Genomic DNA, 20,519 nt, shown 5'->3' with positions numbered 1-20,519 from the left:
CACGCATGTACTTTTATTAGGTAAAAAATCTCCCTAATATTTAGTAATTTTTAACCAATTTATATGCCATACACTATACATATTGCATTATTGTACACCTCCATAATCGCCCTTTCTACTTCATCTTCCTCTCTTATCATTATATTTTTACCCCTCTCACTCTATTTATCACATATATAGATAGTCCTTAGTCTTTACATTATGGTAACATGAAAAAGATTCATTGAATATCTAAAGAGCTTTAAACAAAAGAAACATTCTAAACATCGGAACATAAAGAAAATTATATTTCAATCGTTCAAGATTTTTATTTAAAACCATAGTATAGTATTTTGAGAAATGGCATAATCATATAAAATATTACTATAATACATACATATAAATAATGTCAAGGGTCAAGTAAAAATGTAACTTTTGAACTTTCTATTGATTAAGCTTTTGCCGCAATGCGCAGCCTTGTGCGTTATAACTGGAAACTTTCTTTAGAAAGTGTTAAAACTAAAGCGCCATTAGTAGTATTCCTACAATTTAATTGGATTGAATAAAAGTTCGAATTAGGTTATCAAAAATTATTGACATAATCTTAACACGTGTTCTATGGACACGCCAGTCAGTCAATGTAAACAGGCGAGTCGAAACCAGTGCTTTGATCATAAAGATAAAACATAGTATAGTAAGAAGTACCTAATGCTGTAGTATTATTTTGATTATGGAGTATTGTGTGAAAATTTTATTAATGCACATAAATTCGTATTTATAAATTTACTTCATTTATTTAATGTCAGTAAAGTAACTTCTGTTTAGTTGAGGTGGATAATCATAATTTTGTGTGAGTTTTTTTTGATTTTCCATAGACATTGGCAACATGTTTTGTATAAGATTGTACTCGTAATAGTTGAAATAACAGTATATCTACTGTAAATTCCGTCAATGCTTCTTGATCAAAACTGCCTGGCGCTAGACGCCAGTGTATTCACGCCGAGTGTTCGGATGCCCGCGTGGAATATAATGCGGTGTTTTTCAAATAGTTTCGTTTTTTATTTACAGCCAGTAACAGTTTAGTGGCGAGTGATTATTAAATCCACTATAAATAGCACGTGGAATAATTAAATTTAGCAATGGTAAGTTCATATCTGGCGATATTCCAAACGCTCTACGATTTACTATCTTAGTAAAAAATGACAGAAGATTTTTAAATTTAGAACTCGGGATTACAATTCAGAATAAAATACGAGTGTTAACAATTTTAATTACCTAAGTATATGAGTAATTAGTCATATACATTCATGTTATTATTATCATTACTTTATCCTAGATATTCTAGTATACATTTTATCGTTTTTGTATAATTTCTGTACTGTTGTCACTAAATGACATAAACGTAAAACAATGGCATGACAACAAAAACCAATCAAACTTGTTTAAAATCTTAGTAATTGGCTACCAAATTTGTTTTCGATCTCGCGTAATATTAAATGTTATAGACCAACTTCAAAAACTTGTCATAATTTATGAGGTTTCTATTTAAGTACTCAGACGCGTCCCCTAGATTACCATGAATTATCTTGATGTGCATTTTAATTTCCGATACATTTCACAAACAGAAGAGAACGGACACTAACGAAATTTTTGCTTAGAAGCCTCAATAGATCGTATTATAACCCAACATTCGGTTAAAAATATGTTTAAATGACGTAAGCTGAGTTTTTTATAACTTTTTTGTAAAAGCCCATTGTTACATTTTTATAGGGCCGCTTTTGTTATCATCCATCAACCATATCGGTTTATTGAGAAAGAGGTTAATAAACTGATTAATTCGATTTAATATCGACATATTTCAATACAATTTCATACAACAATATTTTTTATTACGACTTTTACTCATTTACGTGACGTGGTCTGATATTATTTGTGATTCATATTTTCGACCAAAAATTTCAGCACCTAAATCTAGAAATATAAATTAGTAATATAATAAAACCAACCAATATGTTTAATTCTTCATTATATTTAGAAAGTTTTAGTAGAGATATTTAAAATAATTCTGTGTAATTTTATGTATAGTTCCAATATTTTATGCAAGGAATTTTTGGGTCGCCAATATTTTATTGCATTCAACCTGCATTTTGATTTAAATACAATACATTCTAGTCTTATTTTCAGTACATTATTAAAAATTTAATTTTTTTTTGTTTAAAAAAATAAATAAAAGCAAAACACTGACGACTGGTTGTAATTTTTGATGGAACTGAATTAACAAACATATTTTGACCCAACAGAGTAAATTCTAACAAAACAAAACAATACTCTTTCTAATGATCTTTCAAGTATATATTGCAGCATGCAAATGTAATCTATAACAGACTGATTAAATATGCACAATGCCCTAGTGTCGTCCCTGACCTGACACAATCCCGCCCTTGACCGAGTTCCTATTTCAACATATTCTATTGCATTTTTCACATTCAACCGGAAAGTCCTGTTTACTACCGGATGCATTTAATGATCGAATTAAATATTACGTATTTATATTAACTTAATACTTTTAATCAAAGAAGAATTAAACAGTGGCGCTACAACAAATGGTCTATTGGTCTTGGCTCACATGACTATAAGTGTAATTTGTATCGTTTTATTTAAAATTTTGACTGTACTAAATAAAACCCTCAATATTAGATAAAAATAAAGTTTTTAGAATGGCTTTTAATGGTTGGAAGAATGAAACTTGTTGTTAAGTATCAAATTAGGAAGCTCTACTCGTTTTTGAGAACGTGTTAAAATACTATTTTGACTTACTCTAAGATTACGTTAGACAATGATATTGAACATAATGAATTTAATATATTTCACTCTTTTATATACTACAACTACATTATTTTAAGGGTAAACTAATATCGATAGAACGACTGATAATCCATACCTAATTGGTCATAAAGCGGCTCTAATTAACTAAAAACTATTTTTGAACAAATGTAATCTTACCTAATTATGACTTCAAATATGTTATGTACCCTTAGTTGATTTGGGGCCATTATATCGTTTTTATAATAATAATCAGCATAATAAATTTAATAGGCACTATTGACATGCCATATATTATTTCAAAGAGGAAAATACTAAAAACATATTATAAATTATCAAAAGCGAGAGCCTTATTTAGATACAAACAAAAATCAGTTAAAAGAACAATAAACAAATTGTAAAATTTGCACGGTACTTCATCCGAATAAATATACGATTTTATTACTGCCCTTGTAAAGCTTAGATCTGCCCATGAGATTACAGTTGTGCGATTAACATGACATATACTGTTCTACACGCGATCTATTGTTGTTTTAGATTCCAAGAACACCTCAATAAATACGTTAACATGTGTGTATTACTTACAATTTCACTTTTGCATATCTATATACCCTTGATTGATTGATTGCTTCACTCAAAGGTTTGAAGTGATTGCATGCTATTTCTAGTTCTTAATTAATGTACTATAAATTGATATAACACTCATTAAAAATTGATCAGTACTTTTGATTTTATAATTATTTCAGAATTAATGACAGAACTTTGGGACCGACTACGTAACGTTTGCAACTATAGGTTAATTTATATTCTAAACACTTATGCTAAAGTATTAGAACGCGTCATGCACAATACAATTTATATTGAACCCATACATATTCAGAACGATGATGTTTAAGTTTTTGATGAGATTTAAGTTTGTATTTAGTTTTTTCTTGTTCTTTTTTTATTTTGTGTTTGCTTGTTCAATATTTTCCCTTGAAAAGCTAGTTGTTTATGTTCTAATATAATTGATGTACATGTATGTAAAATTTGTGATGTCATATTTTATTGTATAATTTTATGCATATATGTTTTAGAGCTTATAAATAAATAAAATTTACATTTTTACACGATTTTTTTACCAATATACATTTTTTTTGTGAAACATTTGAGCAATGTTAAATACACAAAAGGTTTGTTTAACGGTTTATTTTGTTAATACTACATCCAGTTCTATGGATGTAGATTTTACCTTACAATAAACACTGTTCGATAAGTTATGGGGTAATTTAGACGCTAATGGCAACCATTATCTATTGCATGACCTCTTAAACTGGGTGACCTAAACATCGATACACAGTATTCCGTATAAGGAAAATCAAACCTTTAGAAAAATAACGAGGTGCTCTCATATTTAACATTGTGTGAATATATATACCTTATTCGATATATACTCGTTTTGCTCTGGAATAGTGTCTCCCGACCATTTTTGTCCCATACCCTATGGAACATACATAAGTTAAATATTTAAAAAAAATGTTCACTTAAGAAATAAATTATAGGTTTTAGGAATAAATTACTAGGAAATTGTTAAAGAAATAATCAGTAAATTTTTAAAACACCATGAATATTAATAATTTAAATAAACATTTACATTTACACACAATAGCTTGACATTTGCTGATATGAGATATTCTATTATGCTTAAATTTGGTTAGCTTAAGTCTCAAGTTTTCAGTCAAATTACCCCCCTGTGGGACGTAGGTCCTCCGTTTGAAAGAGTATAGATTCTATATAAATCAAATTACGTATTTAATTATTAATTTAAACTTAAAATGTAAGTATTATTGCGATACAGAGTTTATTTAAAAGTCGTATGTGCTCCTACCGTGCTGGTATGTTGCTTTGTGGTAGGGTTATCCTTATGAATATACGTAAATCTCCCCCTTGTTTATATAGTGCAGTATAAGCTTCGTAATTTATGAGTCCAGTTTTTAAAATGTATCTAGTAACTGTAACATGGAGTTTTCTACGTACTTACTTTAATTTTTGACACCTTACGTCGGAAGATAGCAAATAACTATGTACAAATAGGTAAGTAGTTAGTAATTGAGTGACGTAGAGTTTAATTCCAGTCTCGTCTGTTCTACGGCTCCGATTTAAAAATTGGTTGTTAATGTAAATTTAGAAGTATTAATTATTTTTTGACGCTCATAAGGGTATATTAAGTTACCAACAAGATCAGTCTACAAAACTAACAAATGTTTGTGTCACGGTTTATCAAAATGAACCCTGCCACGTGTTTCTATAATTTGTCTCAGAAAATGAGTGATAAGTTCGTATACAACTCAATTACAATCAATTACAATTATTTTGTTAAGTTTATTTAGTACATTACATTAAAATATTTTTTTTTAAAATATCACATACTAACAATCTCTTTCAGGCCTCATACAAGACGGTATCGGAACCAATTACTAAGTTATGTCATATAGTAACCAGATAACACCTTAATTTTTGCTGCCCCGTCCAAAAGATAACATTATCGCTGCTCATTGTACGTAACAGTAACAATCAGTATTGAATATACAACCGGTCGTGTTGTGTGTGTCAAAATGATGCTCACTGACGTATCTGGGACAGAGGTTAGAATTTTAAAGTTGTAATCACTAAGAGTCGTATTTATCTAATGCTAAAATTCTTATAATTATATATCTAAGGAAGTTAGAACAGTCCTATTTAGCTTCTAATTAGATCTATGATGAACTTAGAATATTGCTACCGTTTAGTTTCGTAATTGATAAATGTAAATATTTATTCAATTGTTAAATGACCAAACTGTAGTATATACAACAAACAAGCAGTGAACTACCAGAGAGCACAAATGAAATAAATCAAAATGTATATTTTTTTATTGTTTACATTTTTTCTTTAGAAATAACAATATATTCTTAACATATCATATTCCTGTCAAAATAGACTTAATTAATTCAGGACCGACAGGATCGAAAAGTTACACTAACATTCGAAATACGGTATAATACGTAGATCTCAGCATTTTCAAATTATTCACATACTTTTACGTTTTTATAATTGCGTTAAACGAAATGGATCTTTAATTAACAAACAGTGAGTTTATATTTTTTTCTTTTCTGATAAACTAAATATGGTTTTGCCTTAAAATTAGGAAAAACGCGCTCTATTGCGTCAGCTACTCACACGCGACTTAATCTGCTGTCCAAGGCCCGCAAACATTTATCCAACAAATAATCTATCGTAATATTTGCTCGTCGTCAGCGATTGACGCCTAAGACCGTGATATAAATAATTCAGCATTAATAAGTTTATTTCTGACAGCCGTAATGTGAATCCATTAAACTGTCATTAATCGTATTAACTATGTACTTATAATAAACGATGCAACACAGAAATGAAATTAAAAACTCGATTAAATGCCGTAACAACTCTAAGTACTTCCTACCTACCTCTTCTTTCTTATAAAAATATACTTCTTCGTAGACTGTTATATTAAAAGCGAGAATATTAAAAAATATTTACAATACTAATAATTGTAATAGGTAAATTTTTTAAATATCACTATTATTTTTAAGGTTTACAGTGGTTTTTCTTGTTAATACTCGCTTTCTGGGACCTCTTATTTAAGAAATATGCTTGTTACAGGAAGCCGCAGAAGAACTAAACAAAAAGCCCAAAAGCGATGGAAGCGATGCACTGGAGTCAGTCATTATGCATGTGGGTGAAATGGGATTATACCAGAAGTTATTATTTGCAATGATGGCTCCTTTTGGAATATTCTTCGCATTTGTGTATTTCGTTCAAATGTTTATTACCGCAACGCCACAACGTCATTGGTGTAGAGTACCAGAGCTGGAACATTTGGATATGGAAGTGAGGTATGTAACAATAATAATTATGAAGCATATTGTGTATGTCCGCTTTTATCTCAACAATTAAAGAAAGGGTAATTTCCTGTAGCATTATATGTATTTTTTCGAGCAGTCTTTTACATGTGCCTGGCTATGATTCAATTAATAATTTCTTCTATGTTCCAATGTACAATTGCTCGGACGGTAAAGAAAAGTGCTCTAGGTAAACCGGAATATAAAACCCAAAAATCAATGAGGTGTAAAGACTAATAACTTACGGCCGCTTTCTATACTCGATCTATAATATTATAGAATTATTTCCAATTGAGTTTTTTTTGCAAATAAGCGAAAAAAGATAGCAAATTTCTTTTTTTAAACTTTCTAATTACATATTTTGAATTTGCGACACATATATTATTTTTAAAACTTCTTTCGATTTTGCGCCATTTCACTTCTTATTTTTTCGTGTCCATTATCAAATTATAATTTGGAATGGGGTGTTAAATAAAATAAAACGTGCTGTTGAACTACGAAGGCTGTTAAAGCCAGAATTCGTCGACATGCCCTAAATCAATATTTACAATTAACAAGAGTGGATTGATTAAAACGCCTGTCGCGATACGCAGGTGAAAAGTACAGAAATGTGTCCTTTACCGATGAAGAAAAATTCACGATTGAAGAACACTACAAGGAGCAAAATGATAAAGTGTACGCTCACAGTTCTAAAGAAGCTGAAGCTTTTTTCGAAAAAGGACTGATAACTTTAGTGAAATCTCTCAGCAATACAATTTTTAACAATATACCCAGGACTTTCCAGCAGAATACCTTACCTTGTAACCAGGGCAGCGTACCTTGTGACCAGGCACGAACCACCCCGCTTGAAACCAACGTTTCGGACTTTATAAGAGCTGACGACTGGGCCTCATCTAGCCCCCGGACATGGCCTGCTCTAAACGACACGGCGACATTGATTCTCTTAAAAAATCTTTGGAGCAAACAGTGCGTAAATCCATAGATTCTTGGTCAAACACTTTACTTAGTAGACTTTAATAAGTATGTATATATACATTTTAATAATATTATATTACTTCATTAAAAACTGTAAATGACGTTTTAGGAAATGTAAGTTTTATCATATATTTGATAAAGATCAAATTCCGTTATTTTTCATAGCTCATAACAAAAATACAATTTACAATTTCCAATCCTTGGTGTTTAAAAATGCATCTCTGAAAAAAATTCAATCATCAAATAACGTATAAACATAGTTTATAATTACTACTTACAATTGTCGGCCTAACCACAACACAGAATATATATTATTGTAACATAATACCGTTGGCACTCTGTTTGTTCTGCACTTTTGAATTCAATAGTTTACTAATGAAAACAATTACTTACTGTAAAATTTGATCAGCGCTCCGAATAAAATTGTAATAAACGTCGTTGGGATCGCGTTGTCAATATCATTGTTGTATTAATGTATACAAATACATGACGAAATATCGCAATATTTGTAATAAAGGCTACTAAGCTCTTAAATGATATTTTTGTGCGCACCTATACATTCTGCTATAAAAATTAAATCAGTTAAACATTGGTTAGATATTTTATTAGACCCGACAGCTACCATGGCAATGGTTTGCATGGAAAGGCCACGACCTTTATTATGAAATGAGATCTATGTCTGCACATGTTATTCTACTAAATTTATTGTTTTAAAATACATACAATGTACAATACAATTACATTTCCCACTGAATGTTATTTATGATACTATTATCACCAATGTTGACAGAATGAAGCGGCGGTTAGATGATATGAATTTATGATAAGTGATTTTTAGGAACTGTAGAAATAAAAGATGTATCAAAATGAAATTAATTGCTAACAAACCTGTTTGAGGAAAATTAATAAAATTACTTGGAAAACGTACAATATTTACGTAAAATTATTTGATAATTTTATCTAGATTAAATAAAATAATTATGTTAACAAATATTGATAACATAATACGCAAATTTTATGATCATTTGACATAAAACAGTCATGGGCGTAGCCGGTGTAGAGGGCCTGGGCCAGCCTAGATTTTGTACTTAGACAATTTCGAATCGGTAACTCATAATCTTGAAGTGCGCATGGAAGCTCTCCTATTATAAATTAAGCTATACTATCCTCATAGTCTCATTTCTAAATGTCTAGGAAGAATTTACATATTTTATTAAATTGAAAACTAAACTGTGTTAAATTAACACGAATACCTTGCTCAGGAAAGCGTATTTTCACGTATTCATATTACACTTTACCTCTTTTTTTTAGTTTAAGAGATTCAAATTGTCGGTGAAATACAACATATTTTTACAAAAATATTATCTTTTCTGGACATCTCAAATATTATCATGGTTTTTCATAGATAGGTATGTATTGATATCTTAATCTAATTTTGATACATCGTAGTTGCGTACGAAGGGTTCCGTACCTTCCAGATTCATAAGGTCAAACATATTTTTACTTAAAATTAATTTTATGGATTATGTCTATCATATACCATTTATTAGTATCTAGTAAGCAAGTAAGTATCTGCAAAATCGATTCCATATCCAACTCCTATCAAAATGTCATATCTATAGGGCCACCAGCTGATTAGCCATCTCAGTATTAAAGCCTCAGCCAGCATCGGAATACTGGGCGTTGACATATCGAAAGACATTCAGTTTCGCGGTCTTTTGACAGGAAAAGGCCATCACTTGCAACTCTAAAATGCGCAAACTTGGCCCTCGGTGGATTACCTAATGTTCTCGCTAGGCCAAAGCTCCCCAGTACTAGCTCCTGCCACTTGACCGTATTCAACTAAGAGCGATACGAATCGTCAACGACCAGTCACCTAGGCTCGGAGAGGCTTGATTCCTTGACGTTGCATAGAGATATGGGGTCTCTAGGCATCTTCTAGCGCATTTACCAAGAGTGTTCGGAGGAGTTGTTCAAAAACCTGAAACTGACGTTCATCATGGATTCGATCGAACGACGTCCATCGTTCCACAACTGAGCGCTTCTTTCCACGCGAAAACGGCTGTCTGCTGAAATATTTTCGAATCAATTCGACTTTGGGTCCTACAAGATATGGGTTACTAATTTTTAAATGCCTGCAACGCACTTACGTGCCTTTTGGAAGTATTTTGGCTATGGGTCTTAGGCCTCAGAACCTCCTGCCCGAATTTGCTTTAGAAAAAAAAACTGTCTTTTGTTAAATTGTATTCATGGCCTCATACATATATGTAATTATATTGAAATCATCATATTTGGTCTGGTCTCGATATTGTAGTCATTAATGGCCGATATTTTAGCAATAAAATGTCACCTCTTCAAGTCAAAAAGAACATAATACATACCTAAAAAGCCTAGTTTAAAATCTTATTATTTAAAAGATAAGTATTGTTGTGTTATCGTTTCATAGTGTCACAATATATGATGTAACACATTTTAACTGACTTAAACATATATTTGCAGTGGTAACATTCTTGTAATTATCTATTGTTTTGTACTACATTGATTTTTATAATTGTCTTTTGATATTTGTTCATATGAGCACAGTTTATCTAGGTGTTTACCGACTCCTTGTTACATCAACTTAATTTATGTTTAGTTACATATTTTTCGCCTTAAACATTTTCGTGTTGTCTTAAAAAAATTAAAATAAATCAGTGGCGCTACAAGTTTTTTAGATCTGGGCCTCAGATTTCTGTATCATGTTCCACAATCATTTGGCAAGTAGATGATCAGCCACCTGTGCCTGACAAACGCCATTCACTTTTGGTTCTAAGGTGAGCCGGTTTCCTCAGGATGTTTTTCTTCACCGTTCGAACGAATGTTAAATGCGCAATTAGAAAGAAATTCTATTGGTGCATAGCCGAGGATCAAACCTACGACCTCAGGGATGCGGGATGCAGAGGGCTAACGTTGTCCTGTGTTATGTCTTACAGATTTTTTTTGTTTTTTAAACCTTTAAGCCTAAGTCTTACTTATAGTTAAAACCTAAAAATATCTGAAAACGTACACTAGGCCATAGACTATATAAACCTTCACATTTCGATTTTATCAGATCTTAATGTCTTTAAAGATAGGCCGGACAGTTTACTTGTAGGAAGTTTTGATACTGTAGTAGCTAACAGCTAATACAGTATCAAAACAAATATAACAATAATAACAAAGCCCGTTTAATTTCCAATCATGACAAAAGGTGATAATATACAGCTGAATTTTTTTACATTTCATACATTATTTATATTCTATATTCTTCTCCTTCACTGACAAAGGCCTCCTCCAGCTTTTCTATTTCTTTTCTCCATTCGCTTCCTGCTACCGCTTTTATTTCTTTTATCCCATTTTGTTGGGGTGCCTTCTTCTCTTCTCTTTCCTCTCCTATTTTTTCTATACAGTTATCTTAAAAGTCCACCTTTTATCTGTGTATCTCGATCAAAACAAATATAGAGTGACAAAATTAGGTCTAGGTTGCCTTTAATTAATAATAACTAAGTGTTCTAATTATTCGTATAGCTATTATGTTTAATGGCAACTATTTAGTTTAATGGTTAAAACATTCATATATTTACATTTTGCTTTACGAGAGGATTGTGATTTAAAAATGTATATTTGTAAAAGTTTTAATTTGCATTATTACATATTTAATCATATGATAATCTTATCATCCTAAATACGAAGATCTGATATAGGTCGTAGGAATTGATGTGATATAGAAAATGATAACCAGATAGATATCTGGTTATCATTTTCTATATCCTAACCTAAGCTTACCTGAGTAAAACTCACACAGAGGCCCAGAGGATACTACATACGAAAATGTATATGAAAATGTCTAAATACGTTTAGGTGGGACCTGTGGTTTTTGAAATAATATCGATATTATTTCAAACTCTTATTGGCTTGAAATGAAAAAAATATTGAATATTGTCTGTATGTGTTTTGTCTTGTAATGAGGATTAAGAACCAAGCCTTAGTCCGCCGCTCAAAAATATTATACAAATAATATTATTCAAAGAAGTCTTATTTAACTGATACCTATATTATTAATAAAATATTCTCCTAGGAATAACAATGTACAAGTAAAAACGATTTGATAATATGTTTCGTTTAAATGATTGGTCTAGACATGATGTCTGTATCGTATTATACTTTACGATATGACGGTTTGAGACTGTAATGAAAAAACACATTTAAGAATTATGAATATTGGAATCATAGCTTTCTATCTTGACTGACTATGACTCATCCTTCATCGTTATTAGGCAGTATTCGAAAGGAATGTTTTCGTTCGACCGTTTCGTTCCGACTAACCTTGCAAATCCGACTTATACAAAAAATTACAATGAAAAAATCACTTGTCTCTATAATATTAGTAAAGATAGGGTTTTATATCTCTGACTTTGTAAGAACGCACGTGGTTACGATTCGATACACTACATCAGTATATGACGTTAAGTAGGTGCACTACTTTTTTCTGTTTTTTGTTGTATGGCCTTGTTGGCGCGGTTATAAATAAATAAATTTATTACAGACGCAACTTGACAACACCAGTCATTGGTGATGAATGGGAGAAATGCTTGATGTATGACACGAATTGGACAGAAGTTCTTATAAATATGACAGCACCTATCACCGCAAACCTGATTCCTTGCAGAGACGGCTTAGAATTTGAACTTGGGGATATCCCATACCATACAGTTGTTAGTGAGGTACGTATTATTTTATATATCTTAATAATAGGCGTTAGATCAGAGCTTTCTGAATAGTTTCCTAAAGTATAAGAATCAGGTTTCTCTCTTTAACGTGTATTGTCGTTTATATTAATATGTTTTCATATGCAACGCACATGCATTTTATATTTACGAATTGTAGACTTTGTTTAGCCAAGAAGCAGCTGTCTTGCTTTTTATATAGAACAAAACGTGTAGCAATTCCGTATGAACTAAATTGTTATAAGATAGTAATCTACATATGTTATAATTGCTTTGTTATGTTCCATTCTTTATGTTTAAGTTATTGTATATGTTATGAATTTTGCCTTTCTTACGCTCACCTTATTAAACTAAAATTTTTTTATGTACAGTGCTTGCCTGGAAGAGATCGCTCGAAAGCGATCAGGCCGTCCGTTGCCCTCCTTATTTAATTATTATATTTGTGCTGTATCGAAGGGAAAAAAATTGTAGGAATATCTTATATTACTTTGCTTACAGCGAAATATATTACAGATAAAATCTTAAATGAATCATATTTGTAATAACAGGTTTTTGAAGTGAAGCTTCTTTAGGGCAAGATTTTGACGGAAACGTCACGAAGATGTGCAGCGTTTTTTTCGTTGAATAGGGAGAGTTAGAAAGGGAGATCGAGAAAAAATACACGCTATTGGTTGAAGTATTCGTTTAGTAGTTACGTATTAGAACTTTAGATGGCAAATCTGTCTCATATCTGTTTCAGTCTATTTTACAAAGAGAATTTGTTGTGCCCTTTTCAGCGAAGTTGGGTCTGTGAGAAAGCTAGCTATGCACCAATAGCTCAAGCCACCTTTTTCGCTGGTTCCACGCTCGGCGGTATCCTCTTCGGCTGGATAGCTGACTTCTATGGCAGGGTGCCAGCTTTGGTTGGTAAGAGTTTTTATTTAGGTCTAGTACTTGATGTTGTTTATAAAATATTGACAATATAAAGGATACATTCTTTTAAAATACCTGTATATATCTTGTTCTGTTTTATTTTGAAATAGACATAGAAAATATCTACATTTGTTTTTTTTTATCGTATTTTTAAGGCAAGTAGATTGTTTCGCTAGGTAACGAACTCCCAAAGATCTTTGGTTATCCACTAAGCTCTCACTAATATTATCCACGATAGCATCGTATTCGTACTCGATAATGTAGTGATCATCGTACTCTGGGCAAATAGATCATTATGTCCATTTCAAAGAGATTTTATGTACAGTAGGTACGTAATCTGCCTTTCGCCTGTAATTGTCCGAGGTTCAACCCGGGGAACAAGAACTTGCTAAGTACCAATATGGAGCATTGTTTTTAATAGATACATTTGAATCATTCTATATAGTATAGTACTAAAATTTGACTGAAACAATGATACAAGTCATTACCTGCGACCACTGTAATGAATCAAAGGAACTAATCAATTTGGAACCATTCAAAATTAACAATTGTGATAAAAATTGAGGAACTCAACGATTTGTTTCATTAATCAACGACCGATGTCATTTTTCTGCTTAATATTTTATTTTCATACTTGTTGAGATGTAAACTTTTAAATAAGTATACACACACAATATAAACAGATTTTGTTATAAATAATTTAGATATGGTACCTAAAACTGAAATTATAAAGGTATTATTAATCCATAAGCGACCTATTTTTTAAACACTTAGTAGAAATTTCGACGCCACTGACAGTTTTAATTTATTTCACCATATTTATTATTTGTTATACCTAGTATAAAAACACTGTCATTATCAATATTTAGAGGACAAGTCTGAGGTCTTTTAAATCCATAGGTATCTGTAGTCGGATGAAAGCTAACTTACAAAAATGTTCATCACATGCTATGCATCATGTTGAAAATTAAAATTAATATAAAAATATTTTGAATATTGGAAGTGGAACAGTTTACTGTTCATGAGATGTCGCACTACTACTACGATTAACATGGTTAACATTACCATTAACATTAACGTTGATATTGTTAAATAATTTTTCAGGAGCCAATATAATTGCATTCGTTGGAAGTGTTGCTACAATCTATACAACTAGTTTATGGGATTTTATCATATCTCGATTCATCGTCGGCATGTCCTATGACACGATATTTATGGCTATGTATATTTTAGGTAAGCATCTCCGAATTACTACTATATGCGCTATTTTATTAAACTTTGCAAAGATTATTTTTCGTATGCTTAATACAATCGATTCTATTCGATATGATCATGTTCGATTTAATTTAAACTAATTAAATGTTGAAATTGAGTAAATTTGTAAAAGATTTTGTTAATTTTGAAGTCTTGTAAGAATGAGTAAAGCCGATGCCTAGCGGTGAATCTATTTTCCCGTCAGCTTTAGATAATAAACATCGTCATGTTGTTGTTTAAAATAACATTGCAAAATAGTAATGAAAGTTTTATATAGATACAGTGTAAATTATTTATAACGACACTTGTCGACAAGTTGTCGTTAAATGGAGAGAAAAAAAACGTATAGATAATCCATGACTCCTACTTATTATTCATAGTCAACAACAGTCTGCGCGTACAAGCAATCCCAACTCGTAAACAAAAGAACGAATTCTTAGAAAGTTCGAATGGATGATGCCGGCAGTCGAGTTTATTGCGGGCTAGGATATTAAAGCGACAAAAGAACGATGCGCTGCACAGTTATTACTAATCTTAGCAACTTAGAAAGTACATTATTACTTAATTGTTGTCGTTATTGAGAGTGGGTATGATATGTAGAGTGTATCATTGTATGGAAGACAAGCTAAACCAAACAAAGCCAATTAATTTTGGCGCTTTACGCTTACGCTTTTGGAGGTTCGCTTTACGCTTTAGACTGTAATTACAAAATGTATTTAAATCTCTTTCTTACCTTTCAGCCTTAGAGTACGTTGGTCCCCGTCACCGTACATGGGTTGCAAATATTTCTATAGCAATATATTTTGGCGGTGGTTGTCTAATGCTTCCCTGGATAGCTATAGCCGTTGGTGACTGGAAAAAATTGCTCTGGTACACCAGTTTGCCTTATCTCATCGTTGTATTCGTGCCTTTTATTGTACCTGAAAGTGCTAGGTGAGTTTTTAATATATGGATATTACTTTGCTAGCTGTGGCATACGCGTAAAAAGTAATTAGACATCGTCAATAATAGCATCAAAAATCATTGCCAAAGCTCTCGAACTGTACTCTACCCAGACGTGTACCTTTCTAACATTATTAACCAAGTAATAAAAAAACAATAGAAGCTATACATACGTAACTGCAGACTTATGCAATAAATCGTCTTCAATAAGGAAGCGTAAAAACATGAAATAATATGGAAACAAGCATGAATTGGCTTCCCACATACATAAATAGTAATCAAAGTCAATTTATGGCATCCCTGACTGAAGGCTGTTCAATAATCATAACTTTTCATAGACCATGACCGATTGTTTGCAAAAGTTGACAATTCATGAAAATAATTCTTGCTTACTTTTTGTCGTAACAATGTAAATATTAATGAAATAGATCTAGAATGTTTAATTACATTTATTTATATGTAAAGCTTTTTTGGCTCTTTATGGGTGACCTTGGCTAATATTATACAGTCAGAATATAACTGAATTTCAGGTGGCTTGCGTCTCGGGGCAGAGTGAACCAAGCAGTAAAGGTTTTGAAACGATTTGAAAAAGTTAACGGCACTACAATTCCTCAAGATGTATTGGATGATTTTATAGTGAGTATAATATTCGGAATACATGCCCAATATTACAAATTAAACGTTAAATTATCTGTTTTTTTTTGTAATAAATAAATATTAATGGGTGACTTTTTTAAATTTTAATTCTCGGCAAAGCTAAAATTTGGGTTGATACTCACATGAAAAACTAATCACGCGGTACATTTTAAAGTACAAAATGTATTAAAGTTTGTGAAATCAATAAGCAACATTGCAAATAATCGTATGATGGTTTAGTAAATTTGAAACATTTATATTTCAATATAAACTTATTATTCTAATTAAATTACCTCATTTAATTCAAAAAACATGACCAAAGAATTCAAGCAATGACTAGTATATACTTACATGTTGCGGTCACAACATGTATAAGCATAGCCGTAACCCGAATGACTACAAACTATCGTTTTCCACTTTACAAAAACTCAAACAATAATTGTAATCAGACGGGCAGAAGCCTTATTAACCAGTAAAGAAACGCTCATTTATAAACGAAAGTTTATAATAATAGCACCTGCAAGCAGGAAGACTAATAAATTTAATTTCGACAGGTGTCTGCAAGTCAAACTCGTCAGAACAAGCAGGAGTCTATCAAAAGTGTTTTTAAGAGCGGCCCTCTCCGAAGGATGATGTTTTTGATGGTGATGGCATATATGGCGTGTGCAATTATCTTCGATGGCCTCGTGAGGATGTCAGAGGGTCTGGGATTGGATTTCTTTATCACATTTACACTGACTTCAGCGACTGAAATACCATCAGTTACGCTATTGGCTTTGGTATTGGATAGGTGAGGAATATTTTAAATTATTATTTTGATTCCCTATATAGTGAAGTTAAATAAATTTTGCACGATCCTGACGAATTAAACGAAGTAAAAAAAATAAAGTTTCTCATGAATAAGTCTGTTTTAAGTTCGAAGAGAAAATCTAATAGAAACATACGAAAGTCCTTTCAGCTATAATAATATGCAGGACAAAAATAATATATTATCTTTAAACGTTTACAAGCATTTACGAGGCCATGAACAATTAAATAATATAACAATTATACAATTTAATCCCAATGCCTTTTGAACTTCTTCATCCTCCTCCCACAGTAACAAAATCTCCATATTATAACCATATCTAATTCTGCACAATATTGATGTTCTAAAAACTTTACAGTGAACGTATGTTTTTTCAGATGGGGAAGAAGAAATCTTGTTTGTGGACCTTTAATAATATCTGGAACATTATGTTTTATTGCAGCTTTTGTACCGAAAGGTATTTAACATTAAATTCCATTACACATTTTTAATGCATCAAAAACAAATGATGAAACAAACTATTTTTTCTTAGGTGTTCCTCAAGTGTCTCTGGCAATAATGGCCAGATTCATGATAAATATGGCGTATAACTCCGCCATGCAATGGTGTACAGAGCTCTTACCTACCGCTGTGAGAGCCTCCGGATCCTCACTAATACATGTCAGTGGATATGTTGCCACTGTAGTGTCACCATTCGTCGTGTTTTCTGTAAGTGTCAAATTTAAACGTCGTGTTTCATTTCACTTATGGTTTTAGCTAGTTTTTATTAATACATATATGTATTAACACAAAGGCCTTGCCATAAAAGTCAAAAGAAACTTATAGATTTCGGTAAATTACTTATCTTTTACTGCAGAAGGTCTTAAATGTTTTGTTTTTAGGAAAGACTATGGCGTTCGTTACCACTGCTTATCCTGAGTGTTATAGCAATGACAGCGGCTGCTTTTGGTTTTATGCTACCAGAGACAAAGGGCAGACCGATGCCACAAACAATAGAAGATGGTGAAAGAATTGTACGGAGCTACACATTATGCGGGTAATTCTTTTATATGTACATTAGTTTTATAGTGTTGGTTAGACTAAAAATAATAAGTCTCGGGTTGGAAACAGGATGGGCGAGAATAAAAAGGCAGTGCGAACTGTTTGTTTCAATAAACAAGATACACTAACTTATAGCATGTTAGTGAGTGCCCAACACTTTAAATAAATTCGTACCTCGGATGAAAAACTGTCCCCCGTCTGCTCCCGCAGTATTTCCACCTATGCTTGTTTACGAGTGTTCTCTATAATAACGTGGTCTTATACGCAACACGTACCTTTATTTATATCGATATATTTTTAGGAATTGCATGTAAACCGTATAACTTTAAAGTTACTTACAATTTTTTTCTTAAAAAATATTATATTTGAGCCTTCTACTTGGTACACTTATTTTGTATTTATTAACGGTTATTAGCAGCGATATAAAGATACAATATTATCTCATTATTTTACAGAAGTACTCCAGTAGGTGAGACGGAAGCATACAATGATAAAGAAAAAGCACTTGACACTTAGTACATACAAAGGAAACCTTGAATTTTAAAAAGGATATATTGGTATGGTTCGTAATTTAAGCATAAAAAGCACATAGAAAGAACGTTTGACTGTTTTAATTATTGTAAATTTATTCTGTAAACTAAAAAACTTAATTAATTTAGAAGAGACTTAATTAATTATTTTTAATTACATGTTTAGTACAAACAAAACCTTTTGTCGAATTGTTGACGAAGTACCATAGACATCGATATTGTATTTAGAACGGAGAAATGAAATATAGTAAGTCAATGAAGACCGCTCATTAACGCACACCTAAGTGCACGGATTCAATAATAAGAAATTAAGCACTTTTATATAACAATGCACAGAACTAATCAATAAACTGTTTTATAATTATAACTAAAAGAGTAAGATCTCACAATAGTGCTAATTCTAGTAATTAGTCGTAGAAATTAAACATTTAAATTGAAATAATTAAACCAAAAATAAAGTCATATATGTACCGATATTTGTGAGTTACTATTTATTTGTATTGACTGACGCCTAAACAATTAGTCCGAAGAGTCGAGTCATATTGCGTCATTTTACGAATAGCAAAAATATATTTCAGGATAAAAATAAAATTCAAATATATGCTGTTAACCAGTCTAGTTTACATTGCATTAACACAAGTCTGATGTGGAATGCCTTAATTAAAATTAATTAAATATTAAAATATGTTGATGACTTTAAATCGAAATAAGTTTGTATAAAGAAATGAAAAAGTAGAATTAGAAAATAATTAATCATGAACGCTGTTCAAATTACGGTGCTTTTTTTTTAATTTGACTGAATGTATGTGTGTCGTATGTATTTAAGAAAACGTGAAATTCGTTAAAGGAATATTTATAAAATATGTCGTCTTTTTGCAAAAGAAATACCAAATTCAGATGTAGTTTTCAAATAGATGGCAGCTTATATATTTATTATTATCTGTAATATAAAGTTGTATGTTGTAGTTGCATAGGATAAACATTGCAGTGGCAAGGAAAATTTTGCTTAATTATCAAGTTCAAATTGACGTTTACTTGAACAACAGTTCCTTAAGATAAAAATTATCTGCATTCTAATTAAAAGTAAAAGACTACGCCGCCTAAAACTAATATTATATTTGTCTGAAGGAGGAGTTTTACTATTCTACGTGTTATATACGTAGATGAACTTAAAAATATAATAAATAGTAGAACTTAGCGCCTGCTAGTATTTTTATTCTGGGTATTTTTGTGTTTTTTATTATTTTTAATTTATGCAATTAAATGTTAAAAAGCAATATCACTATCAAAAAATCGACCAAATGCATTTCCAACCTTATTTATCTTATTAGGCTATTTATTTCAAATAAAAAAAACATGCGACATTTATTAAAATATTAATTGATTCATTAAGTTAATTTAATGAGTTAATTAATATGATACAATTTTCAAGGTTGTACTTTGACTGTTCTTTTGTATAACATGTTGTATTAATAATTTATTATTATATTACAAATCGCCACCCACCAAAACCAAAAACCAATGCCGATTTCTAACTTAATGACCTTAATTAAAGACATCTAATCACGCAAGTTCGAAGTTCCTTCACATATATGTGGGAAACTTGAAATTACGTGGTAAGGAAAATTGATATCGAAATCGCTGTTGGCAGGTTTGTGGAAATCTTAAACACCAGACTATCTATCACCACTTTAAGCAAGATTTAAGCATGTGTACCGCGTGTCATATTAATCTTGCTTGGAATGGCTTTGATAGTCCTGGTTGAAAATCTATATGTGAAGAGAATTGAAAAACTGTCGTAACTAAATTACTGCCAGTTGTTATAAACTGTGATACCTACTTTGATAATTGTCAATTATTGTAAGTAATAAAGGTATTTTAAGTATTTTGTTTGTTTTTCTACTATTGAAATTGTCGATTTTAAATGTGTAACACTAAATTTGAAAACTTAAGCTATAAGTTCGTACTGTCCAAT

The 20,519-nt window shown here is 31.3% G+C and overlaps 1 protein-coding gene across 3 annotated transcripts; it reads left to right on the top strand.

The window, feature by feature from the left end:
• Positions 1 to 734: 734 nt before the first annotated feature.
• Positions 735 to 20,429, top strand: LOC123708441 (organic cation transporter protein-like). 3 transcript variants are annotated; one of them, XM_045659149.1, is made up of 14 exons: positions 735 to 829; positions 1,048 to 1,121; positions 5,228 to 5,426; positions 6,463 to 6,695; positions 12,241 to 12,418; positions 13,198 to 13,327; positions 14,438 to 14,566; positions 15,328 to 15,520; positions 16,060 to 16,165; positions 16,720 to 16,955; positions 17,351 to 17,430; positions 17,506 to 17,681; positions 17,855 to 18,009; positions 18,470 to 20,429. In XM_045659149.1, the coding sequence occupies exons 3-14, from the start codon at positions 5,397 to 5,399 to the stop codon at positions 18,528 to 18,530; spliced, it is 1,707 nt and encodes a 568-aa protein (XP_045515105.1). In that variant the 5' UTR covers positions 735 to 829; positions 1,048 to 1,121; positions 5,228 to 5,396; the 3' UTR covers positions 18,531 to 20,429. The 3 variants fall into 3 exon arrangements, with proteins under 3 accessions (XP_045515105.1, XP_045515106.1, XP_045515107.1); XM_045659150.1 differs by lacking the exon at positions 735 to 829 and having other exon boundaries at positions 983 to 1,121; XM_045659151.1 differs by lacking the exons at positions 735 to 829; positions 5,228 to 5,426 and having other exon boundaries at positions 983 to 1,121.
• Positions 20,430 to 20,519: the final 90 nt, after the last annotated feature.

Source organism: Pieris brassicae, chromosome 4 (genome assembly GCF_905147105.1).
Source record: "Pieris brassicae chromosome 4, ilPieBrab1.1, whole genome shotgun sequence".
Taxonomy (NCBI): domain Eukaryota; kingdom Metazoa; phylum Arthropoda; class Insecta; order Lepidoptera; family Pieridae; genus Pieris; species Pieris brassicae.
This window is presented reverse-complemented; position numbering and strand designations above follow the sequence as displayed.

Excerpts from the sequence above, each read along its gene's own strand:
- LOC123708441 (XM_045659149.1), top strand. The coding sequence starts at position 5,397 with ATGATGCTCACTGACGTATCTGGGACAGAG. Across the intron at positions 13,328-14,437 it reads CAGGGTGCCAGCTTTGGTTG|GAGCCAATATAATTGCATTC; the intron begins GTAAGAGTTTTT and ends ATAATTTTTCAG. Across the intron at positions 16,166-16,719 it reads ATGTATTGGATGATTTTATA|GTGTCTGCAAGTCAAACTCG; the intron begins GTGAGTATAATA and ends TAATTTCGACAG.